We start from the raw sequence: 22,838 nt of genomic DNA, 5'->3' as shown, positions 1-22,838 counted from the left end.
GGAATAATAAATGCATGTATACAAATTTTACCTACATGTTTATATATCTAAAACAGTAATGTTGTCAGGTAAGTGCTGAGGTCTATGTGAAGTGCCATGAGATTAATTACTTACTATTTTAGCCTGAAAGATCAGCATGGAATTAGATTTATATGACTAGATATTAGGATGTGTTACTCAAATTCAGAGCAAAAACTCAATATGTATATAAACTGATTTCATAAAATATTATAAAAACTTTATTCTCCAAAAGTGTTGAATGTCTGTAGTGACTCCAGTCTTAACACAGTAAGTGCTAAGTGTTTTCTTAGGGAAGGCAGAGGGGGATCCTTTTTTTTTTTGAGATGTAATTCACATACCATAAAAATTCACCATTTAAAGTGTATGATTTGGAGCACCTGGGTGGCTCAGTCGTTAAGCATATGACATTGGCTGAGGTCGTGATCCCAGGGTCCTGGGATCAAGCCCTGCATCATGCTCCCTTCTTGGCAGGAAGCCTACTTCTCCCTCTCCCACTCCCCCTGCTTCTGTTCCCTCTCTTGCTGTGTCTCTCTTTGTCAAATAAATAAGTAAAATCTTTTTTAAAAAAATAATAAAGTGTATGATTTAGTGGTTTTTACAAAACTGATCGATTTTCAGAATATTTCCTTTGCCAAAAAAGAAACCCCATTCTCATTAGCAGTTCCTCCCCATTCTCACCTTCCCCCAGTCTCTGCCAACCACTGATTTGCTTTCTGTCTCTACAGATTTGCTTATTTTGGCAAATCTGTATTTGCCTATTCTTCCTATACCACATAGGTACAAGCATACAATATGTGTTGTTTTGTGGGTGGCTTCTTTCACTTAGCATAATATTTTCATCCATATTTCATGTCAATATTTCACTATTTACAGCTTCATAATAGTCCATTGTGTGGCTAAGACTACATTTTGTGTGTTCACTTCTCAGTTGATGGGCTTTTGGATCATTTCCATCTTTTGGCTATTACGAATGATGCTGCTGTGAACATTCTTGTGCAAGTTTTGTATGTAAATATATTCATTCCTTTTGGAGTGAATACCTAGGAGTGGAACTTCTGGGTCATGTGGTATCCCTATGTTTAACATTTTGAAGAACTGCCAGGCTTTTTCCAGAGTGACCATACTGTTTTTACATTTACACACTAGCATGTGTAATAATTTTAATTTTTCCACATCCTTACCAACACTTGTCATGTCTATTTTTATTGTAGCCATCCTAGTGGATGTGAAGTGATATCTACTCACTGTAGTTTTGATCTATATTTCCCTAATGACTAACAATGTTAAGCAAATATTCTTGTGTTTATTGGCCATTTATATGTCTTCTTTGGAGAAATGTCTATTCAGCTTCTTTGCCCATTTTTTAAAATGGGTTATTTGTCTTTATTTTTGAGTCAAAAGAGCTTTTTATGTATTCTGGATCCAAATTCCTTACCAGATATATGATTTGCAAATATTTTTTTTCTCATTCTGGGGGTTTAGTTTCTCAGCTTCTTGATGGTGCTCATTGAAGCATAAAAACATTTTAGCCTTGATAAAGTCTAGCTGTCCACTTTTTCTTTTTTTTCCTTGTGCTTTTGGTATCACAGCTAAGAAACCACTGCCTAATTTTTCATGAAGATTTGCTTTTATGTTTTCCTCTCAGAGTTTTGTAATTTTACCTCTTATGTTTTGGTCTGCAATCAGTTTTCGTTAATTCTTGCATATGGTGTGAGGTAGGGGTCCAATTTTTGCATGCAGATAACTAGTTTGACACAGCACTGTTTGTTTAAAAGACTTTTGTCTCCTTTGAATGCTCTTGGCACCCTTGTCAAAAATCAACTGACCACAGACACATGGGCTTATTCTGTACTTTAATTTCTGTTCCACTGACATTCCATTGTCTCTCTTTATGGCAGTACCACACTGTTAATTACTGGTGCTTTACAGTAACTTTGAAATCAGGAAGTATAGCTTCTGCATCCTTGCTCTTGTTTTTCTAGATAAATTTGGCTATTTTTTCTCTCTCTCTCTCTTTTTAAAGATTTTTTAATTGATCTGAGAGAGAGAAAGAGAAAGAAAGAAAGCATGAGAGGGGAGAGGTCAGAGGGAGAAACAGACTCCCTGCCAGGCAAGGAGCCCCATGTGGGACTCTATCCCAGGACTCCAGGATTATGACCTGAGCCAAAGGCAGTTGCTTAACCAACTGAGCCACCCAGGTGCCCCTATTCTGTGTCTCTTATATTTCCATATGAATTTTAGGATCATCTGTCAATTTCTGGGGAAAAGAAAAAAAAGCCAGCTTGAATTTTGGTAAGGATTGATCTGTAGATGACTTTATTCAAAGCCATCTTAACAATATTGAGCCCTTCAGTTCATGAACATGGGATGCCTTTCTATTTATTTAGATCTTTAATTTGTTTCAGTGATATTTTTTCAGTTTTCAGTGTACAACTCTTGCTCTTTAAGTTGATTCCTAAATACATTATTCTTTTTGATGCTATAATAAATTCCAGTATTTCCTTAGTTTCATTTTCTAAGTGTCCATTGCTAGTTTTTACAACTGATATTTGATGGTTTGACGTTGTGTCCTGCAACCTTGCTAAATTTGTTAATTCTGTGTGTGTGTGTGTGTGTGTGTGTGTGTGTGTATTCCTTTTAAGAATTTCTATATAAGCTCATGCCATCTCTGAACAGAGAGTTTTTTTTTTCTTTCTTTTCCATCTGGATGCCTTTTCTGTCTTTTCCTTGCCTGCTTTCCCAGGCAAGGACCCCTGGTACAATGTTGAAAAGAAGTGGGGAGAGCAGACCGCCTTGTCTTTCTTCTGTTTTCAGTCTTTCACCATTGAGTGTAATGTTAGCTGTGAGTTTTTTCAGGATGACTTTTATTAGTGTGATGAAGTTTCCTTCTCTTCTGAGTTTATTGAGTGTTTTTATTATGAAAGGGTGTTGGATTTTGCACATGTTTTCCTTATCTGTGGAGATAATCATGTGGTCTTTGTCCTTTATTATATTATATATTTTTATATATAATTATATATTGTATATAATTATATATTATATGTGTAATAAAATATATAATTATATATAATAATTTATATATATAATTTATGTATAATTGTATTATATATTATATTATATTATATTAAGGTATATTAGTTACATTGATTGATTACATTTCATTCCTGGGGTAAATCCCAAGCATGGTATATAATCCATTTTGTATCTTGCTAGATTTGATTTGCTGATATTTTGTTGAAGATTTTGTGTATGTATTCACAAGGGTTTTTGGACTGTTGTTTTCTTGAGATATTTTTATCTGGTTTTACTCTCAGGGTAATACTGCTTACTAGAATGTAGCAGGAAGTGTTTTCTTCTTTAAAAGAGTTTATGAAGTTTTCATTTTTGCTTTAACATTTCGTGGAATTCTCCACTGAAGTCCTCTGGTCCTGGGATTTTGCGCATGTGTGGGAAAGTTTTTGTTTTGTTTTGAGGTTTTTTGTTTGTTTGTTTGTTTTGTGGGAAGGTTTTTGATTACTTGTTATTGTTATATTGAGACTATTTCTTCTTGGGTCAGTTTCCATAGTTTTTATCTTTGTAGAAATTTGTCCATTTCATCCAGATTACATAAAATTGTAACATAAAATTGTTCATAGTATTTCTTTGCAAATCCTTTTTATTTCTGTAATGATAGTAATAATGTTTCCTCCTTCTTTCCTGATTTTAAGAGTTTGTCTTCTTTCTTTTTTTTCTAGCTAAAACTGTTAATTTTATCTTTTTCAAGGAACCTACTTTTGATTTCATTGATTTTTTTCTATTGTTTTCCATTCTCTGTTTCATTTCGTAATGTATTTTCTTGTACATCAGCAGCTCACAGCCTGTAGTTGGGAATCCCTTAGACTCCTTCAGCAGGTCGTTGAAGTTAATATTGTTTTCATAATAACACCAAGACTCTGCATTGTAAAGCATTCTGATTTTGAAGCAGAGATGAGAACTTTCTCTTTTTTACTTAGCCTGGTATTAAAGAGTTTGCAAAGTTGTAAAACAATGCCATTGTCACTAATATTTTTTGGGGGGAAATAGAATTAGTTTTCATTTAAAAATGTACCATTTATAGTGATACATTTTCCTATTTTAAAATGAACTATTAAATCTTTTTACTAGAGATTTTTACCAAAAAAGCCCTTAGGAGTCTTCAGAGAATTTTAATAGTATAAAGAGGCCTGTGATCAAAAAGTTTTAAAGCTGCTGTTATGTATTATTTAGTCTTTAAAAAAAATTGTGATTTAGAGATTCGTTTTTTGTAGCTAAACAAAATGAAAAGCTAAATAATTCAGCATTTTAAACATAAGAGCCAGGATTAAAAACTGAGCTTTTCATATTCCAGAATTTATGCCCTTCAAAAATTATACTGTTCTGTCCTTTGTGTTATTTTGACTAGCTAATTATTTGACTTTTCTTCTTTTCTACATTGACTAATTAGTCAATCTTTTAGAGTATTTTCTCAGTACTGTGTGGTAAGGTGTTAGATACTGTAAATACAGTCTTTCTCAGACCATAATCATTCTTTGGCATTTCCTCAACAGTGAGATGTGTCATGGCAATGCTGAGAAAGAGAATCAGGGATGAGAAGACCAATGTCAGGAAGTCTGCACTGCAGGTGTGAGTTTTTTCTAGATATCCTTGAATATGCTCTCTTTTTAGCACTAAAAACTTGGAAATATTTTGTAAAAACCCCAGCCATAGTCATTATTTAACTTCTTTTTTACTTAACATTTGTTCACTTTGGTCCTGTTGTATATATAAATTACAGAGATGATCTAAAGGTTTGTCTGTTTTTAAGTTTCCTGGTTGGTTGTTGGCTTTTTAAGAATCAGATATTTAGGGGCTCCTGGGTGGCTCAGTGGGTTAAAGCCTCCGCCTTCGGCTCAGGTCATGATCCCAGGGTCGTGGGATTGAGCCCCACATCGGGCTCTCTGCTCAGCAGGGAGCCTGCTTCCTCTCTCTCTCTGCCTGCCTCTCTGCCTACCTGTGATCTCAATCTGTTAGTAAATAAATAAAATCTTTAAAAAAAAAAAAAGAGTCAGATATTTATATCCTTAGCTTTTTTTCTTTGGATTAGGGATTCTTAATCTAGGAACCATGGATGGATTTTGTTAGGGTGCATGTAGCTGCTGAATTTGTTTGTAAATACTTGTTTATGTAAAATGTATGTCAAATTTTCTCCAGAGAGAGGCCTTAGCTTTGATTAGATTCTGAAAAGGTGAGATGTTACTGGATGGAGGGATGGATCCATGACCTCAAAAGTTTTAAGAACCACAGACTTAAGTCTTATTTTTGTCTACAGTGTGTCTTTGTACTACCAGTAAGATATCAGCCCTGTTACATATGTTCCTTCTAGGTACTAGTGAGTATTTTGAAACACTGTGACATCTCCAGTATGAAAGAAGAGCTCTCACTTCTGCAAGACCAGTGTCGGGACCCTGCAGTATCTGTCCGAAAGCAGGCCTTACAGTCTCTTACGGAACTTCTTGTGGTGAGGAGCAGTGTATTTTTACGTGAAAAATAATTCAGCATAAATAATTACCTCTTGCTAAATATTAAGTTGACTAGTGGAAATTCTACCAAGTGTACTGTAGGACTATATACAGTGTAAGGGAAGAGTTATCTTTCAGTTACATATGATAATGTTTCATATTAATATAAATTATGAACTAATACTAGAGAATGCTAGTGATTACCCTTTTTTTGACTTTAACTTAAATCTCCCATAGAAATGTGAATTTTAAAGTGAATTTTGTTAGGTCAGAGACCTAGATTAATTTTTCCACATTAAAACCTATTAGATGATATTGCCAAAAGAACAGATCCACTAATCTCATATGTAATTTACTTCTGCCAAATAATTAGCTTTTGAAGAATTATAAAAGCATGTTTGTTTCTTTACTTCATGATAGAAAGCAATAGGCAATGCATACATTTACTTCCTCTGTCAGCATCTATTCTAATTCTTCCTTGGAATAAGCATTCATCTTTTGTTCTTGATCTTGAATTACCAAAAAGTGCTGATTTACTAATAATACTGCAATGACTTCCTAAGTTTAAAATTTCAGTACTCACTGATAATACAGTAATTGGGGATTGAACTTTGTTTTAACATGTATTTCAAATGTTAATTTTTTTTTTTTCACTTTGATGGTTTATTTGTACTTGTATGTGTGACTCTTTTTAATCTGTCTCAATATTGACCACAGCCTCACTGATTTGTATTTAGACTTCTGGTAGCATCAGACTTCTTTATGACTTCATAATGTTTAATTCCTAAGGCCCAACCTGGATGTGTCCAGATACAGAAAGCCTGGCTGATAGGGACCATCCCAGCTGTGATGGACTGTGAGAGCACAGTGCAGGAAAAGGCTCTGGAATGCCTTGACCAGCTCCTGTTACAGAACATTAAGCATTACAATAAATTCCATACTGGAGACAATAGCCAGGTACTGGCTTGGGCACTTCTTACTCTCCTTAGTACAGAAAACCAGGAACTGAGGTATGTAATTCAAATTGCTTACCATTTTTGTAGTGACAGTTTTTTGTGAAGATTTTGATTAACTCCTTTTGCTTTTTTCTGAGTGTTTAATGTCTTATTATGTAATAGAAAGTACTGATGGACATGATATATTAATAGTAATTTTCCAGATACTCATTTTTATAAAAGATTACTTCCTAGTTCTTTCAAATTAAAGTTTTCTTGACATCTTACGGGATTGGTTGACTTAATACGATGGCAGTATTTTTTTCCCCATTTGATAACATTTACTGAGCATACACTCTGCAGTGAATACTGTAATGAGGGGTTAACACCTGTTGTATTACTAAATTTTACCTATCCTGTAGTAATCTTACAATTAGCTTGTGTTTACACTACCTTGAGTGACTTTTATTTTAATCATGTAAGAAACACTTCCAACTTGTTTACATGTAGTCATGAAGGAATTATCACACAGTAGAAACATACTAGATTTTGTATTGTAAAATGCTGTTCTGTAGCCCTGACAAATCACCAGTAAAATGGTGCTTAGCAGGGGCTGTGGAGAAAGCAATGGGAAGTTACTGTTAAATGGATACAAAGTTTCACTGTGAGGTGATAACAGAGTCCTGGGGATGGATGATTGGCACAACCGTGTGACCCCACTGAACTATACACCTAAAAATTGTTAAAATGATAAATTTTATGTGTATTTTACCACAGGAAAAAAATTTGTTTGCCCAAAATTAGGAGGGAGAGTATAGAATTAGAGTCTTAAGTGTAAAAAAGTTTTGGAATAGCCATTATAGAAAATGAGCTAGGGCAGCAGTACTCAAAGTGTGATGGATTCATGAGCTCAGACTATTTTGATCATTATATTAAGATGTTATGTGCCATTTTTCCCTTTTATTCTTTCACAGTACAATAGTCTTTTCTGGAACCATATGATAATATTTGAAGCAAATAGAATGGAGAGGCAATTATAATAATCCACCTGTCCTCTGTTTAAGCCAGACCATAAAGAGATTTACAAAAAGTAAAAGCAATAACACTGTTCTCACCAAGTTTGTTTTGAGAAAGATTATTTTAAAAACAAAGATTGTTTTGAGAAAGATTGTTTTGAGAAAGATTATTTTGAGAAAGATTATTTTGAGAAAGATTATTTTTTTTGTAAAACAATGCATTTATGTTAACTTATAATTGGCTTATTGTTATTTTTAGATTAATAGATAGGTATTTTTAAATTTCTCAGTTTTAATTTCTGCATAGCAGGATATAGCCTACATAAACCAAAGCTCTTCAAGGTGGTGCATAATTTTTTAGTTCAAAAGTGCCCAAAGATGAAAAAGTGGGAGAACCACTGAGCTTGGGAATCAGTTTTTCAAAAAGGATTATTAAGAAAAGTAAGGGCTGGTGGAAGGAACAAAGTTCTATAAACATTTGTAAACAAAATCTTTTGGTATGTTCTTTGATAAACAGAAAATAGCTAGAACATTAGGACGTGTTCAAGAGGAGAGACTTAACAGAACAGATGACCTTTGAATTTGAATATTGTAGGCTAATAAGGAGGCAGAAGGGGAAACAAACAGCAAGTGTAAAGCCATGAAAGCATAAGCAGTGTGTCCTGTTAGGAGCCATAGGATTTCAGTGTGAGTAGAGAAATGGTGCCTGTCAGACTACATAAAATGAAGGGAGATGTTAAGCAGGGTCCACATACTGCAAAGTTTTAACATAGCATACCAAGGAGTTTGACTTTAGATAGAAAACAGAATGGGAGGGGGAGGCTGCTGAGGACTTTAAAGTGGATGGGTAATACAGGATTTTATATTTTTGGAAATACTAACCTTGAAAATAAAACACCAATTATTTTACCAGCAAAATGGGTTTATACAGGAATAGCATAGCTGTGACAAACCACAGGCAAGTCTGGAGATCAAAGGAGAGGAACTGTTAGTGTTTAGAGAAAGGGGGACTTGGGGAGGGACTGCTTTGAAGGAAAGCATTGAAAGTGAGTGAGAATTCAAGGTGGTAATTGTTTCTCACTGGCTGAATTGTGACATACTCTCAATTAGCTGGGCTGTCACCAGGCTAGAAGGAATCCTGCCTCTTGGCTGGAATAGTCAAGTCAGCTTGTTCCTCTTGGGAATACAAGTCCTAACCCTTCCTGTTGGGTCTGAAATTGATGACCAGTGGTAGGCATGAGAGCTCCCCCTGCTGGCTTCTCAGCTCCACTTTCAGTTTCACAGAAGTGCAGAAAGGGACTTTTGCTTGGTGACCAGGAGAAAACTAGAATCTAAGAAAACAGGCCAACACTGAAGTGATTTAAGTTAAAGATGATGAGGGGTTGCATCAAAGAGAAGGCATTAGAAGTGAAGAGAATGAAGTATGTTTAAGAAGTGGAAGTTTAGAATTGGTAAAGTTTTGATTTGAAAGGGATCAGTGCACTTTGACTCTTCTTAAGCTGCTCACAGTCTAGTGGAAAGAGAAAATAAATTCACAACTTTAGTAGAAAGTGAGTTTTAGGAGCAAAGAGGAAGGGTATAGAGCAGTTTGTTTGTTTGTTTGTTTGTTTTTTAAAGCTTAGGTTGGCTTCTTACCAATGGTGGCAAAAGCTGAATTATTCCCAGCGGTAGATTAAGTAGAATTAACAGGCAGCCATAATAGTGAGAGTTCCCAGACAGAAAATAGCAATACCAAGGCTTAGAGGCCTGAAGGCTCCCTGATTCTGTCCAAAATAACTGGTCATTGGGATTTCCATTCACTGAGGTATGACAAGCAGAATCAGGGCAGATTTCTTAACAGAAGGAGGGCAGGAGATGGAAGTCCAATTTAAATATCTGCAGAGCAAAGGAAACAATTGACAAAACTGAGAGCCAGCCTATGGACTGGGAGAAGATATTTGCAAACGACACGTCATGTAAAGAGTTAGTACCCAGAATCTATAAACAACTTATCAAATTCAACACCCCAAAAAAAAATCCAGTTAAGAAATGGGCAGAAGACATGAATAGACACTTTTCCAAAGACAATATCCAGATGGCTAACAGACACATTAAAAGATGCTCAACATCACACATCATCAGGGAAATACAAATCAAAATCACAATGAGATACCACCTCACACCTGTCAGAATGGCTAAAATTAACAAGTGAGGAAACAACAGATGTTGGCAAGGATGGTGGAGAAAGGGGAACCCTCTTGCACTGTTGGGAATGCAAGCTGGTACAGCCCCTCTGGAAAACAGTATGGAGATTCCTCGAGAAGTTAAAAATAGAGCTATGCTATGACCCAGAATTTCACTGTGAGATATTTATCCAAATAGTACAAAAATACTGATTTGAAGGGGCACATGCACCACAGTGTTTATATCAGTATCAAAAATAGGCAAATTATGGACAGAGCCCAGTATTCATCAACTATGAATGGATAAAGATGTGGGGGGTGGTATGTATTTAATGGAATATTATTCTGTGATCAAAAAGAATGAAATCTTATCATTTGCAACAAGTGGATGGAACTTAGACTGTATTATGCTAAATGAAATAAGTCAGAGAAAGACAAATAAATGATTTCACTCATATGTGGAGTTTAAGAAACAAAACATGAATATGGGGAGGGGAAGGAAAGGAAAAATAAAATAAGATGAAAACAAAGAGGGAAGCAAACCATAAGAGACTCTTAAGTATAGAGAACAAACTGAGGGTTGTTGGAGGTGATGTGGGTGGGGTGATGGGTATTAAGAAGGACACTTGTTGGAATGAGCACTGGGTATTCTATGTGAGTGATGAATCACAAAATTTTATTTCTGAAATCAATACTACACTATATGTTAACTAACTTGATGTGTGCTTGCATTGTTTTGTTATGTCTAAGTGGAAACCTTTTGGTAATGAATGAGATCATCCAGGTTCTGTTGTAGAAAGAGAAGAGGACTAAGAATAGAACTTTTCAAAATCAGCCATTAGAGTGTTTTGAAGAAAAGGGATTAGGGAAGGGAAAAGAAAAGAGATCCAACAATTAGACCATAGACCAGAGTACGAGGGCAGAGAGAGTAGTCAGTAATGTCTGGCAGAGATCATGGAAAATGGGGACTGAACATAGTCCATTGGTTTTGATAATAGGATAGAAGTCAGTGGTATTGTACAAAAGAACCAGGTTAGTATCTGTTGACAACATTCTGACTTGATAGGGAGTGAGTTGTGATCAACAGTGGGGCTAACTCAGGGGTAAGCTAATTGAGGGAGGCTTTTTGGGAACTGTTCAGCTGATGTGGAGGGGTCTGAGTTGTCAAATTTGAGGTTTCAAAACTGGAAGTTCAGAGGATTTTTTTTCCCATTCTGTTCATTTCTTACAGTAAACATTACTTAATATTTTGTGTGATTCTTAATAAATTTTAAAATATTTGCTGATTGCATGTATGTTGCTTTTGGACTGTAATCAGATATAAAGTATGAGCTACCTGCAGTAAAATTCTAAGTGTTTATAGATAGATAAACAGTAGCTAATTTATTCAAACCATTAATTTATATGGATATGCTTATTATGTGTAGGTATGTTTATTTTGTTTCTGTTGTCTTCTGCATGCTTTGAGAATTATTTTCATTTAGTGAGAAAGTCTTGGTATGTATGTGTGAGTGTGTGTGTGTTCCTAGAAGTTTAAGAAATATTAATTGGAGGAAGAAGTGTATCTTTCTCTTTGCTTAGATAGGTAACACTTCATTTGTCTTATCAGTCATGTGATCTTGTTCAGTGCTATGGGAAGAAGTCAGATAAATGATATAAAAATAACACCAGCACTTTAATACACAAGAAGCATTTTTTGTCTTATTTTTAAAGGGTTAGAAATATATATTTCTGAGTGGTATTGGCAGGTCATGGCAAAGTTTAGCTTGTTTAATATCACCATATTTAAATGCTAGAATGTCATTTGTCTCCAGTCTTTCCACTGAAAAATCAGTAATGGCTACGTTTATTGTCACCAAAACCCTCTAAGCTCATGTATTTGTTGTTGGTATCCCATCCCTTATGTTTGTATAGCAGTTTTGGAGGAAACGAGGATAAGAAGGGTCTCAAATGAATTGTGAAATTTTATTCTTTGCTTTAAAAATAAATACTTCAGGGGCGCCTGGATGACTCAGTGGGTTAAAGCCTCTGCCTTCGGCTCAGGTCATGATACCAGGGTCCTAGGATGGAGCCCCACATCGGGCTCTCTGCTCGGCAGGGAGCCTGCCTCCCCTTCTCTCTCTGCCTGCCTCTCTGCCTACTTGTGATTTTTGTCTGTCAAATGAATAAATCTTTAAAATAAATAAATAAATACATAAATAAATAAATAATAAATACTTTATAAGGGGAGAAATAAATATATCTTATCCTGTATAATAAAAATTTTAGGGGCGCCCGGGTGGCTCAGTTGGGTAAGTGACTGCCTTTGGCTCCAGTCATGATCCCAGGGTCCTGGGATCGAGCCCCACATCAGACTCCTTGCTCAGCGGGGAGCCTGCTTTCCCCTCTCCCTCTACCAGCTACTCTGCCTGCTTGGGCGCTCTCTCTCTCTCTCTCTCTCTGTCAAATAAATAAAATTTAAAAAAAAATTTTTTAAAGATGCCTAATTTGGTATCAAATATGTCACTAGCCAGGAACGTCTGTATAGATGTTTGATGTACCAAAGGAGTCCTGGAGCAACAGAAGGTGGTAACCTTTCACTGAGGGCTGCTCTGAACAGTTTTGTATGTTTACAGTTACAATTGTTCATTCCCGTCTTTTTTTCCAGCCGCTATTTAAATAAGGCTTTTCATATCTGGTCCAAGAAAGAGAAATTCTCATCCAGTTTTATAAACAATGTGATATCCTACACTGGCACAGAACATTCTGCACCAGCCTGGATGCTGCTCTCCGAGATTGCTTGCTCATCCCCCAAGCTGGACTACACCAAAATAATAGAGTCTTGGGAGAAAATCAGCAGGTTTGCATGCTTATACTGTAGTTGCTGAAGATTCTTGTAAACAAAGTTCATGTCTTAAGGAAGTGGGCTCTTTGGGGCGCCTGGGTGGCTAAGCATCTGTCTGCCTTCAGCTCTGGTCATGATCCCGGGTTCCTAGGATCGAGCCCCACATCAGGCTCCCTGCTCTGCAGGAAGCCTGTTCTCCCTGTCCCACTCCCCCTGCTTATATTCTCTCTCTCGCTGTATCTCTCTCTGTGAAAAAAATAAATCTTTAAAAAGAAAAAAAGGAAGTGGGCTCTTTCATAGCTATGCTTATACATAGATCTTGTCTTTATATTCTGGAATAAAAACAAACATGAAGATAAGAATAAGTTTTAAGCTTTCAGTTTACCCTTTGTCCCAGTAATTTAAGTGCCTTAATGCTCCTACAACTTGACTCCTAAACTATGCTACCCTACATTCCTCCAGTATTAACAATCTGGAGACTATTTTGTTGGCAGCAGAATTTATTTTGGCTCTATATTGATATTCTTTATGTCATTTTCCTAGTCAACAGAATCCCAATTCAAACACCTTAGGACATATTCTGTGTGTTATTGGGCATATTGCGAAGCATCTTCCTAAGAGCACCCGGGACAAGGTGACCGGTGAGTGTCTGTTGGAAAATCTTGCAAAGGCTTTGCTTCTCACTTTATATATGTTTTAAGCAGTTAAATTTGGAAGGTTTTGACATTCTTTTTTAGATGTGGTCAAGTGTAAGCTGAATGGATTCCAGTGGTCTCTAGAGTTGATCAGCTCAGCTGTTGATACTTTACAAAGACTCTGTAGAGCATCTGCAGAGACACCTATGGAAGAACAGGTAGGCTACAAACTCTTCCTGGATATGTTTGTCATTTATTTGTACTTAGACATATTACTCTGTTTTGAAGTTTGAAAAGTGTTCTCTTTGGAGAACCTACAGGAATGGGTAGTCCCCAGCAGCTGATACTACAAGGAAATTCTTATGTGACAAGCAGTTGACATTCCCCGAGAAGATCTTGGCTACTAATGACCCAGGGTTCCCTCAGGAAGTCACCATTTTGGTTCTAGGTACAGGTGTCTTCTAGGAAATGATTTCTGATCATTTGAGAGGTCATACTCCTGGGAAATACCTGTTCTGTTACTATAAGCCTATATTACTCTAATATCTCTTCCTGTATCACGTCCCCAAAGCTGGTCAGAGCCTACAGCTCATGTTTTTGGTAGACATACACACAAATCCAAACCAGGGTTTCTCATGAGACAGAGCCATTACTTTCTCTAATATTCGTATCAGTTTCTCTAGTAAGTTATTTTATTACCATGTATTCTGTTTTTGTCATGAAATATACTCCTAGACAATGCTAATCATAATGAAAAATTTTAGGACTAAGGTTATTAATAATGATTCTAGAAGTGAAAATTTAATTTAAATAACTGCTGGAATATTTTTAAGTTTCCCAGAATAAAAATATTTTTGCTTCATTCAGCTACATTCCTATGCTTCCTTTTCTTATATAAGTTCCTTAAAGTCCTTCCTTGATAAGTTACATCTTCTATTTGTAGCAACAGATATAATAAGAAAGTATATTATAACTTTTTTTTTCCTTAGGACTGAAAACAGGTTGAAATGTACTTAACTAAAAATGCCCTGTTCTTTCCATGTAAATGGTGTCTGGTGTTTTCCTGGAGTGTACCTTTTGGCTCATCTGGTGAAAGGGATACTTGCTTTGTTTGATTTTTCTGTTTATCTCTTCATCCAAGAAAAACTTTTAAATAGGGAACATTACCTAAGTAGGGAGCATATCTGAATAGCAGAAAACAGGTCGAAACAAAACAAAAAGCTGTTCATGAAGAAAGAATGATGTAGGAAAAAGTGGGGGGAAATGTATATTTCTCAGATTATGAAGTTGTGATGTCATGATGGCATACCACTGATTAATGGCAGAGCCCTGCCTGGAACTAAGGCCTCTGACTGCTTTCCCAGTCTTTTTTTTCACCAGCACTTGCTGGGGGAAGAGTGATCTATAATACTGGAGGCGTTGGGGCCTTATGAAGCCACTGGCTGCTCACTAATGGCCCACAGTTGTTAGCACAGTAAGTTATATCATTATTAGAGTCTGTGAGGAAGACAGAGTTATTTTCACATTTAAAAACAGAACTAGAAGAGAGGTTACTACCACCATGGTTGTAGCTTTGTCAACACTATTTCCTTGGTAGTAGACAGTGCACCCTGAGATTTTCCAGAATCTTGGGATATTTTAAATTCGTTTAATCCGGTGTGTCCTCTAAACATACGTCTCTTCCTTTTCTCTGTAAATAAACATTCTATATTTTACTGAGAAAAATTGCCCAAAGCTCAACAGCATTCTATATGAAAAGACATAGGTCTTGGGGCATTGTTGCTATCTATAAGGTTGTTACCAGTTAATAGTGTTTTGTGGCAATCACTAGAAACAATCTGTGAGATTTTGGACTGTATTAATAGAAATAGTGTCTACAGTAAGAGGGGTGATTGTCCTCTTCTTTGTATTGGTAAAATCTAAGTTGGGGTGTTCTAATTTAACTTCAGTGGCAACTCCTTAGAGAAATTTTGATAAAATTGAATATATCAGTGGGAAAGCAATTTGGTGAGGCAATTGCAAAGCACATTGTATAAGGAACAGCTGAGGGACCTGGGTGTTTAGCTGGTGAAGAGAAGAATTATGTGGGATACACTGCCTAGCTAAGTTCAAATATATGAAGGACCTTAAAATGAAAAAAATTAGATTTATTTGGCATCACAGAAAACTGATTTGGACCAGTGAGTGGGAAATTGCAAGAAGACAAATATTGGCCAACTAAAGATAAAACATACTAAGATCTGCCTAAAATGGAGGGACTTGCCTCAGAATACATCCTAAGTCATTGGATGTGTTCAGAGAGAAGCTAGACAACTTGACATGAGTCCCTCCCCATGTGGAGAGAATCCCAGGATTAGATGGGCATAACGGTTCTTTCCCAGATTCTGTGATTACAGAAGTTCTAGTCCAACTATCCAGCCCAGTTCTAGGCTTGAGGTCTCATACAAGTTGACCTTTTTCTTCTTGCCAGGAGAGAGCATACAGATTTCAGAAGTTCTCTTGGACAGCATTATAGCCCAAGCTGTGCAATCTATTAAAATAAGTACAGTAATTCCATAAAAAGTAATAAAGATAGTCATTTTGAAATGTTTTAGGCCATGTCAAACTAAAAAACATTTGGATCACAGTCATAGTGGCTGCAGTATGGTAAACATTGAGCACCGTTTTGTTGTAGTGCTGCTGGGCACTGGGGTGATGTTTAAAACAGAGTCCCTTCCTAAGGCACCCACAATATAACAGGGAAAATGCACATGGAAACAGGTGATTTCAACATGTACTATATCATTTCTGGGGCTGCTGGGTGGCTCAGTCAGTTGAGCATCCCAACTTTTGATTTCATTTTATGTCACAATCTCAGGGCTGTGGGATCAAGTCCCAGCTTGGGCTCTGCACTCAGTGCAGGGTCTGCTCCTCCCTCTTCCTCTCCCTCTGTCCACTCCCTACCCCCTCTTGCTCTCTGTCAAATAAATAAAAATCTTTAAAAAATAATAATAGTAATATAATCATTCCTAAAATTGAAACGTGCATAGGATAACATGGAAATCTTGGAGTGGAGCCTCTTAGCTAAACTTAGGTGTTTTGGGACTGGCCTCCTAGAGAAAATGTAGTCAAAGAGCTACAGAATGTGACTGAGCTCTCTCAGCTGGCGTGAAAGTGTTGTATACTAGAGATGGCGACCACTTGAGGTTATTTTAACTAACAAGAGATGGGAAACTGTCTTTAATGAATACATTCAAAATGATAACAACTGTTCTTTTTTATTCTTTGTTTTTTAAAGTATACTATTTGTTATAGGAGTTAATTTGCCATCTACATATGCTAGAAGAATTGTGATTTTTTTTCTATTTTTTTTAAAGAGTTTACTGAGAGAGAGTGAGAGAGAGAGAGCATGAGAGGGGAGAGGGTCAGAGGGAGAATCAGACTCCCCACTAAGCAGGGAGCCCGATGCGGAACTTGATCCTGAGACTCCAGGATCATGACCTGAGCTGAAGACAGTTGCTTAACCAACTGAACCACCCAGGTTCCCAGTGTTTTTCTCTATTAATGGAAGAGCACCGCTATTATAGATTTCTTATCAGGGCACTAGATCTTCCCAGATATTTGCTTTTTGCTCTTAAAGGGCACATGGAAAAAGAAAGGGGTGTGTGTGTGTATTATATGTGTTTATACACACACCTATGAGATATATATATATAGATGTCTATATATGTATCACTATATATATACTGTACATCTATCTATCTATTTATCTATCTATCTATATGTATATACTATTCTTTGTGAATTCTGCTTAGTTCTTCTAGCCAGATTGCTAAAAAGAGCAAAGATTCGAAAGCATGATGGCTAGGACTTCTCATGGTTTTATGCCTTTGAAGACCATAGAGTTTCTTCTGAGAAAATTGTTTCATGGATAGTCTTGTAGATGTATGGAATCCTTCAGAGATTACCTTTGACTTGCCACAGGAACTACTGAAACAGGTGTGTGGGGATATCCTCTCCACCTGTGTGCAGTCACTCTCTGACATAGTTCTGAAGCAAAGTGGACCTGGGAATATGGATGAAGACCTATTTGTAAGTAAATACTTTTCTCAGACATTCCTTTCCTTTACATTGGTCAGGATTTTCCGAGCCTAGACCTTACTTACTTTTTTTTAGAAAAATTTTTGTGTTGGTGGCCTCTTCATTTTTCTCTCATGTACTTATTATCTGGGGAAAAACTGGTTGGGATATGCTTCATCCAGCTAGAGCCTGTGAGGTACCTGATCCAACAGGGAAAACACAGTATGTACTGAAATAATAAGGTAAGAAAGTAATAAAGGGAGTATGCTCTTTGTTCTTTTGGCTTATTTGTTTGGTGTGTATTTAAATTATAATGTGTCTGCTAAGCTGTTTGAGTATCAGACTGTAGAACTAGGGAATAGTGCTGAGCAGTTCTGAAGCTTTGTCTGTAATACAGAGGAGTGTTTGAAAATTGAAAATACAAGTAACCTTGGAGCAGCAAGACTGTATGACATGGCAACCCAAATTGTGTTTGTGCAGTTAATTTCTGTGGGCCAGTAAATGTGGAGCCAGTTTTGATTTGAGTGACTGACCATCAACAAAACATGCTGTAGTAATTCTGACTGCCAACATCTGACACTTGGGAAAGAAAACTTTTTGATGCCCTTCAGTAGAGGCCAGCATTTCACCAGAATTGGCCATTTTTCTCATCTATTTGAAAACTAGTAGAGCTTTCCTCTTTGCCACCTCACACTTGTACCTAGAAACTGAAGACCATGTTTAGATTTGTGAGAAGAGACCATTTGTGCTGAGGTATTAATATACAACTTTAGTAATAAAAATAATATCATTAGGAATCCAGACATTTCAGTTCAGAGGGCTTTGATGTGTAATATGGCCCTGTCCCAGGGTTCCTAGGGGGTCTCAACGCCTCTAATTTGTCTGAGCAGTCACTGCCCAAACTAAGAAAAATGCTTATTATGACCAGTGAGTTTTTCCCTCTAAATTTTTTTCCAACTATTAAATATGTCATCAAAATCTTCCCTTCAGTCAAAATATATATGGAGATGTTTTGCCCTGTATCATAGTGTTTACGTCACTCTTCTTTAAATAGAATTGAAATATTCCTTTAATCACTAAGATGTTTACGTTCAGCATTTTTTAAATATACATACTTTTGATTTTGGTTCAGATCATGATCTCAGGGTCATGAGATCAAGCCCCACATTGGGCTCTGCTCTGGGCAGAGTCTGCTTAACATTCTCTCTCTCCCTCTATCCCTCGCCCTGCTTGCACACACACATTCTCTAAAATAAGTAAGTAAATCTTAAAAAAATAATAATAAACCTTTTACATTTTACTATTTAGCCTCACCCCTGCATTTTTAGGATGGAAAAAAAAGCAGTGTTATTAATTATCAAGTTGAATGTCTTCATAAACACAGCAGCTGTGAGGAAGACAGAAGTTACAAGTTTTTGATAGGAGTCTAAATAGTAAACCAATCAGGCAGACAGTTTGGAAATATGTTTTAAAATGTAAAACAGTTTTATGCCCTTTAACTCTGGATTATTTCTAAGGAAGTAAAACAGTGTTTACAGGTACAAAGGTATTCTTCAGAAGGAAAGCAAATAATAGTAAAGGATTAGAAATAGTGTAAATGTTTGCTAGTAGTGAAATAAATTATGATGATATCAATAGTTCTTAACATACTTATATAGTCATTAAACATTTATTATACATATATAATATATGTGTGTGTGTATATATATATATATACATATATATATATAGTTGGGTGATTTTACCATTTAGTGACTGAATTTTTACAGTGGCTGTATGTTTCTATGGAAAAAAAATAATTTGGGGTACAAAAAAAATTGACATGTCTTGAGATACAGTTAATTTTTCTTTTGCCTTATTTTTACTGCAAAACCAATTCTTTTTGCAGGTGAAGTACATTTTTACCTTAGGAGATATAGCCCAGCTTTGCCCAGCCCGAGTGGAGAAGCGAGCATTCCTTCTGATTCAGTCCATTCTAGCTTCTTCTGTTGATACAGATCATCGTAAGGCACTTGAAATTATCTTCTGCATGGCTGTCTTAAGGCACGGTTAGCCCCTGAGATACTATAAATAAGCCCTCTTTTCCTTCCTTGTAGCAACATCTTCTCAAGGTAGCAGTGAAGCCCCAGTCTTTCAGCCACTCTCCCCAGTCAGAAGCTGTGTCATGCCTTCCGTGATTAGAGCACATGCCATCATTACCTTGGGTAAGCAAGAATAACATGGGGAAAGTATTGCTTGTGCAGTCTAGTTCCATGAGTAGCTTTTTGTCTTAAATAAGGCAGCCTTAGTAATGTATTACATATGCTACACTTGTATTTACTCTAGCTCTTGTGAATTTGATAGGAGCTCCCACCTCAGAGGCATACCAGAGAGCTGATAATGAGAGCCCTTGGTTGGCAGCCGCCCAAGACAGTCAGATTCAAGACACCCCCTATAGGGAGCTTTTGGTTTTTATGTTAATTTATTACAATTATACCTGTTCCTGTTTTTGTTTTTTTAATACTCATAATGTGGCACCACGAAGTCTGTTCATCTGGAACTGTATGCCGGGTACTACACTGATTTCTGGGAATGAAAAAATTAATTTGCAGTTCAGTTCATAAAAGGAAATAGTTTATTTGATACCTACCAGGACTGGCAGATGAGCTAATTAATAAACATATTTCCCTATGGACTCAAATTGTTGTGAATCTCAAAAAGACTGACTTCTGTGCTGTGATTTTAATTTTGTTTTAGTATGCTTGTTTATTTTATGCTGGATAAGATTTATGAATGTTTTTTGTAATAATGGTTATTTTTCAGAAATGTAAGAATTGTGAATAAGAGCAAAACATTCTCTGGGCTGCAAAAAAAAATACAAATAGGGGCACCTGGATGGTGCAGTCAGTTAAGCTCCTGAGTTTGGCCAGGTTGTGATCTCAGGGTCCTGGGATCAAGCCCTCCCCATTCAGCAGGGAGTCTGCTTGCCCCTCTTTCCCTCTGCCTGCCTCTGTTCTTTCTCTCAAATAAAAAAACAAAATTTTTAAAAAAATATACAAACGAAACTCATTTACAGCTTTCCTTCTCCTAACTGTGAACAAGAAATAAAATGAGGTGGTCATTCTTTCCTATTTACCTAATTCAGATTTCAAATTCATTATTAAACTTTTTGGCTTCAGTGGAATATGTGTATAATCAAAATAAGATGTATCATCTTTTAGATTTTATTGGTCATTTTTCAGATGAGTAGATAATTCTGAAATTCATATTTTGACTTTAAAAGGAGAATAGTTTGGGTGCCTGGGTGGCTCAGTGGGTTAAGCCTCTGCCTTCGGCTCAGGTCATGATCTCAGGGTCCTGGGATCGAGTCCTGCATTGGGCTCTCTGCTCAGCAGGGAGTCTCCTTCCTTCTCTCTCTGCCTGCCTCTCTGCCTACTTGTGATCTCTCTCTCTGTCAAAATAAATAAATAAAATCTTAAAAAAAAAAAAAAGGAGAATAGTTTTACTCCAATGAAGGACCATCTCTTAGTTTATGTCTCATAAAACCCTGGAAGGGGTAGGGGGATATTATTTTTTTAGGTGTTTTGAACGTCCTTATATTTAGTAGTATGAGTTTGCCTGCCTTTGACCTTTTGTTTGTGATTGTTGGCATGATATTTTAACTTTGATCAAGTAAAATATATATTTTAGCAAGCTATATCTGGAGAAAATGTAGGCATAGGATTAGAGTTAAGACATCTTAATCTCTTCTGTGACAGGTAAGTTGTGCTTACAGCATGAGGATCTTGCAAAGAAGAGCATCCCGGCCCTTGTGCGAGAGCTGGAAGTGTGTGATGATGTGGCTGTTCGCAACAATGTTGTCATCGTCATGTGTGATCTTTGTATCCGGTACACTGTCATGGTGGACAAGTACATTCCCAATATCTCCATGTGTCTGAAGGATTCAAATCCATTCATCCGAAAGCAAACACTCATCTTGCTTACGAATCTCTTGCAGGTATGTCTGAGAACAGGACCTGTCATATTTTTCCTTCCACTATTTCTTTCAGGGAATATTTGAGTAACATAGGAAATGTGCTGCTCTGTAGTAGAATCCAAAAATAATCAGCCTTGGCTCTAGTTTAAAATATCACTCTTCTGATGTTCTGTACAGGCTTTTAAACAGATCGTTACTTCCTAATGTTTATTTTGGGTGTTTGTTCAGATATCCTGTCAACCAATGTGAGGTTTCATTTTTGTGAATAAATTCCATGTAGAGAAGAACACTCTCAGTGGATGAGTACTTCTAGTTCCGATCCTGTCATTCTCCTTGACTTTGAACAAAGTCAGTGTTTCTCGACATAATTTCTTTTGTGAAATGAGGATCATGTTTGCCTTGGCTATCTCAGAGTTGCTCTGAGAATCTAATGAGACATTTTAGTATGCGAAAGAACTTGGTGAACTCTAAACTTAGTGAACAGAGCACTCAATATTTTTCTTGCTATCAAGAACATATGTTTAGCCTAAAGTGAAGGAGAAATAATAATTGATCTTTAAAAAGAAGGCATTTAACTAAGATGTATGTCTATTCTTGTATGTTCTATATACTTACTTTTTCATATGGTTAGATACCTGACGAAGGCACCATTGGCACTCTCCCTTTTAAAGCTATGTGCTTTGAGTCATTTTCCTAATAGAGTAGATATGATGCTGTTCTACTCAAATATCCCTCCACTTCTCTTTGTGATTAACAAATACACATGCTTTCAAGATGGTCGGAAAGTGAGTGCTACCAGACTGTGCTAATGTGCCACAGACAAAGTAGCTGACAGGTGTGATGTTAAACAAAAGAAAGTTAACAGTTGGTTTTATGACTGAATTTAGGATTTGTAAATTAAAATTCATCCTTAAATAAGCTGGTTTCTCTTGATACAGGAAGAATTTGTGAAATGGAAGGGCTCTCTGTTCTTCAGATTTGTCAGCACTCTGATAGATTCACACCCAGACATTGCCAGGTAACTCCTCACATGTCAGAAAACAGAATGATTTACCTAATTTCTGGTGTATATTAGCTCTTTTCTTTAAAACTGGTTTAGAGCTGAGTTATTTAGAATTTAGTGAGCTTTTGGCAGTTGCCAGAGAATTAGCAGATTTGTAAGCTATATAACAAAGCTTTATTTTGCATATGTTTAAAAAAAAATCCCTCATCCAATTTGACCGTTAAATAATCTCAGCACTGACTACATTTGCTAACATTGTTGACTCTCCCTAAAGGAGTAACGAAGAGCAGTATATGAGTTTGTCATAGTAAATTATACGGAATTGTAGCCATTAACTGTTGACTTAACTATGTTGATTTCTAGGTCAATAAAATGCCAATTTTGATAGAGTTCATGCTTTTTAAAAGTACAGAACTTGTAAGGAAGATATTCTAGGAATTTTAAGATAATCACGCATGTGAAATGAGAGTCTGTAAATTACAAGGCTTCTTGGAAATGGGTGTCTCTTGAGAATTGTTAATTCCTATCATTCTGTGTTTTTGAGGATTGTTTTCAGGAGGTTGAGGAATGATCTTAATAGAATTTGTTAACCTTGATTATGTTGCATGAATAATTCTTTTTGGAGCAGTTCTGCAATTGGAAAATAGAATGTTGAATGCCATGGCAAAAGCTATTGTAGTTGGGAAAAGGTCTTTATAGAGTTCATTAGCTA

The 22,838-nt window shown here is 36.4% G+C and overlaps 1 protein-coding gene across 2 annotated transcripts in view; it reads left to right on the top strand.

Moving 5' to 3' along the window:
* The window catches only part of NCAPD3 (non-SMC condensin II complex subunit D3), a 73,691-nt gene that overhangs the window by 31,542 nt on the left and 19,311 nt on the right, over positions 1–22,838 (top strand). For both annotated transcript variants that reach the window (XM_047693135.1, XM_047693136.1), the window contains 11 exons: positions 4,587–4,660; positions 5,402–5,536; positions 6,327–6,547; positions 12,298–12,489; positions 13,018–13,115; positions 13,212–13,327; positions 17,073–17,180; positions 19,057–19,171; positions 19,265–19,372; positions 20,906–21,144; positions 22,062–22,141. In XM_047693135.1, coding sequence (XP_047549091.1) covers positions 4,587–4,660; positions 5,402–5,536; positions 6,327–6,547; positions 12,298–12,489; positions 13,018–13,115; positions 13,212–13,327; positions 17,073–17,180; positions 19,057–19,171; positions 19,265–19,372; positions 20,906–21,144; positions 22,062–22,141 — 1,486 coding nt within the window. The remainder of the gene's footprint in view (positions 1–4,586; positions 4,661–5,401; positions 5,537–6,326; positions 6,548–12,297; positions 12,490–13,017; positions 13,116–13,211; positions 13,328–17,072; positions 17,181–19,056; positions 19,172–19,264; positions 19,373–20,905; positions 21,145–22,061; positions 22,142–22,838) is intronic.

The sequence above is a fragment of the Lutra lutra genome, chromosome 10 (genome assembly GCF_902655055.1).
Source record: "Lutra lutra chromosome 10, mLutLut1.2, whole genome shotgun sequence".
NCBI lineage: Eukaryota > Metazoa > Chordata > Mammalia > Carnivora > Mustelidae > Lutra > Lutra lutra.
This window is presented reverse-complemented; position numbering and strand designations above follow the sequence as displayed.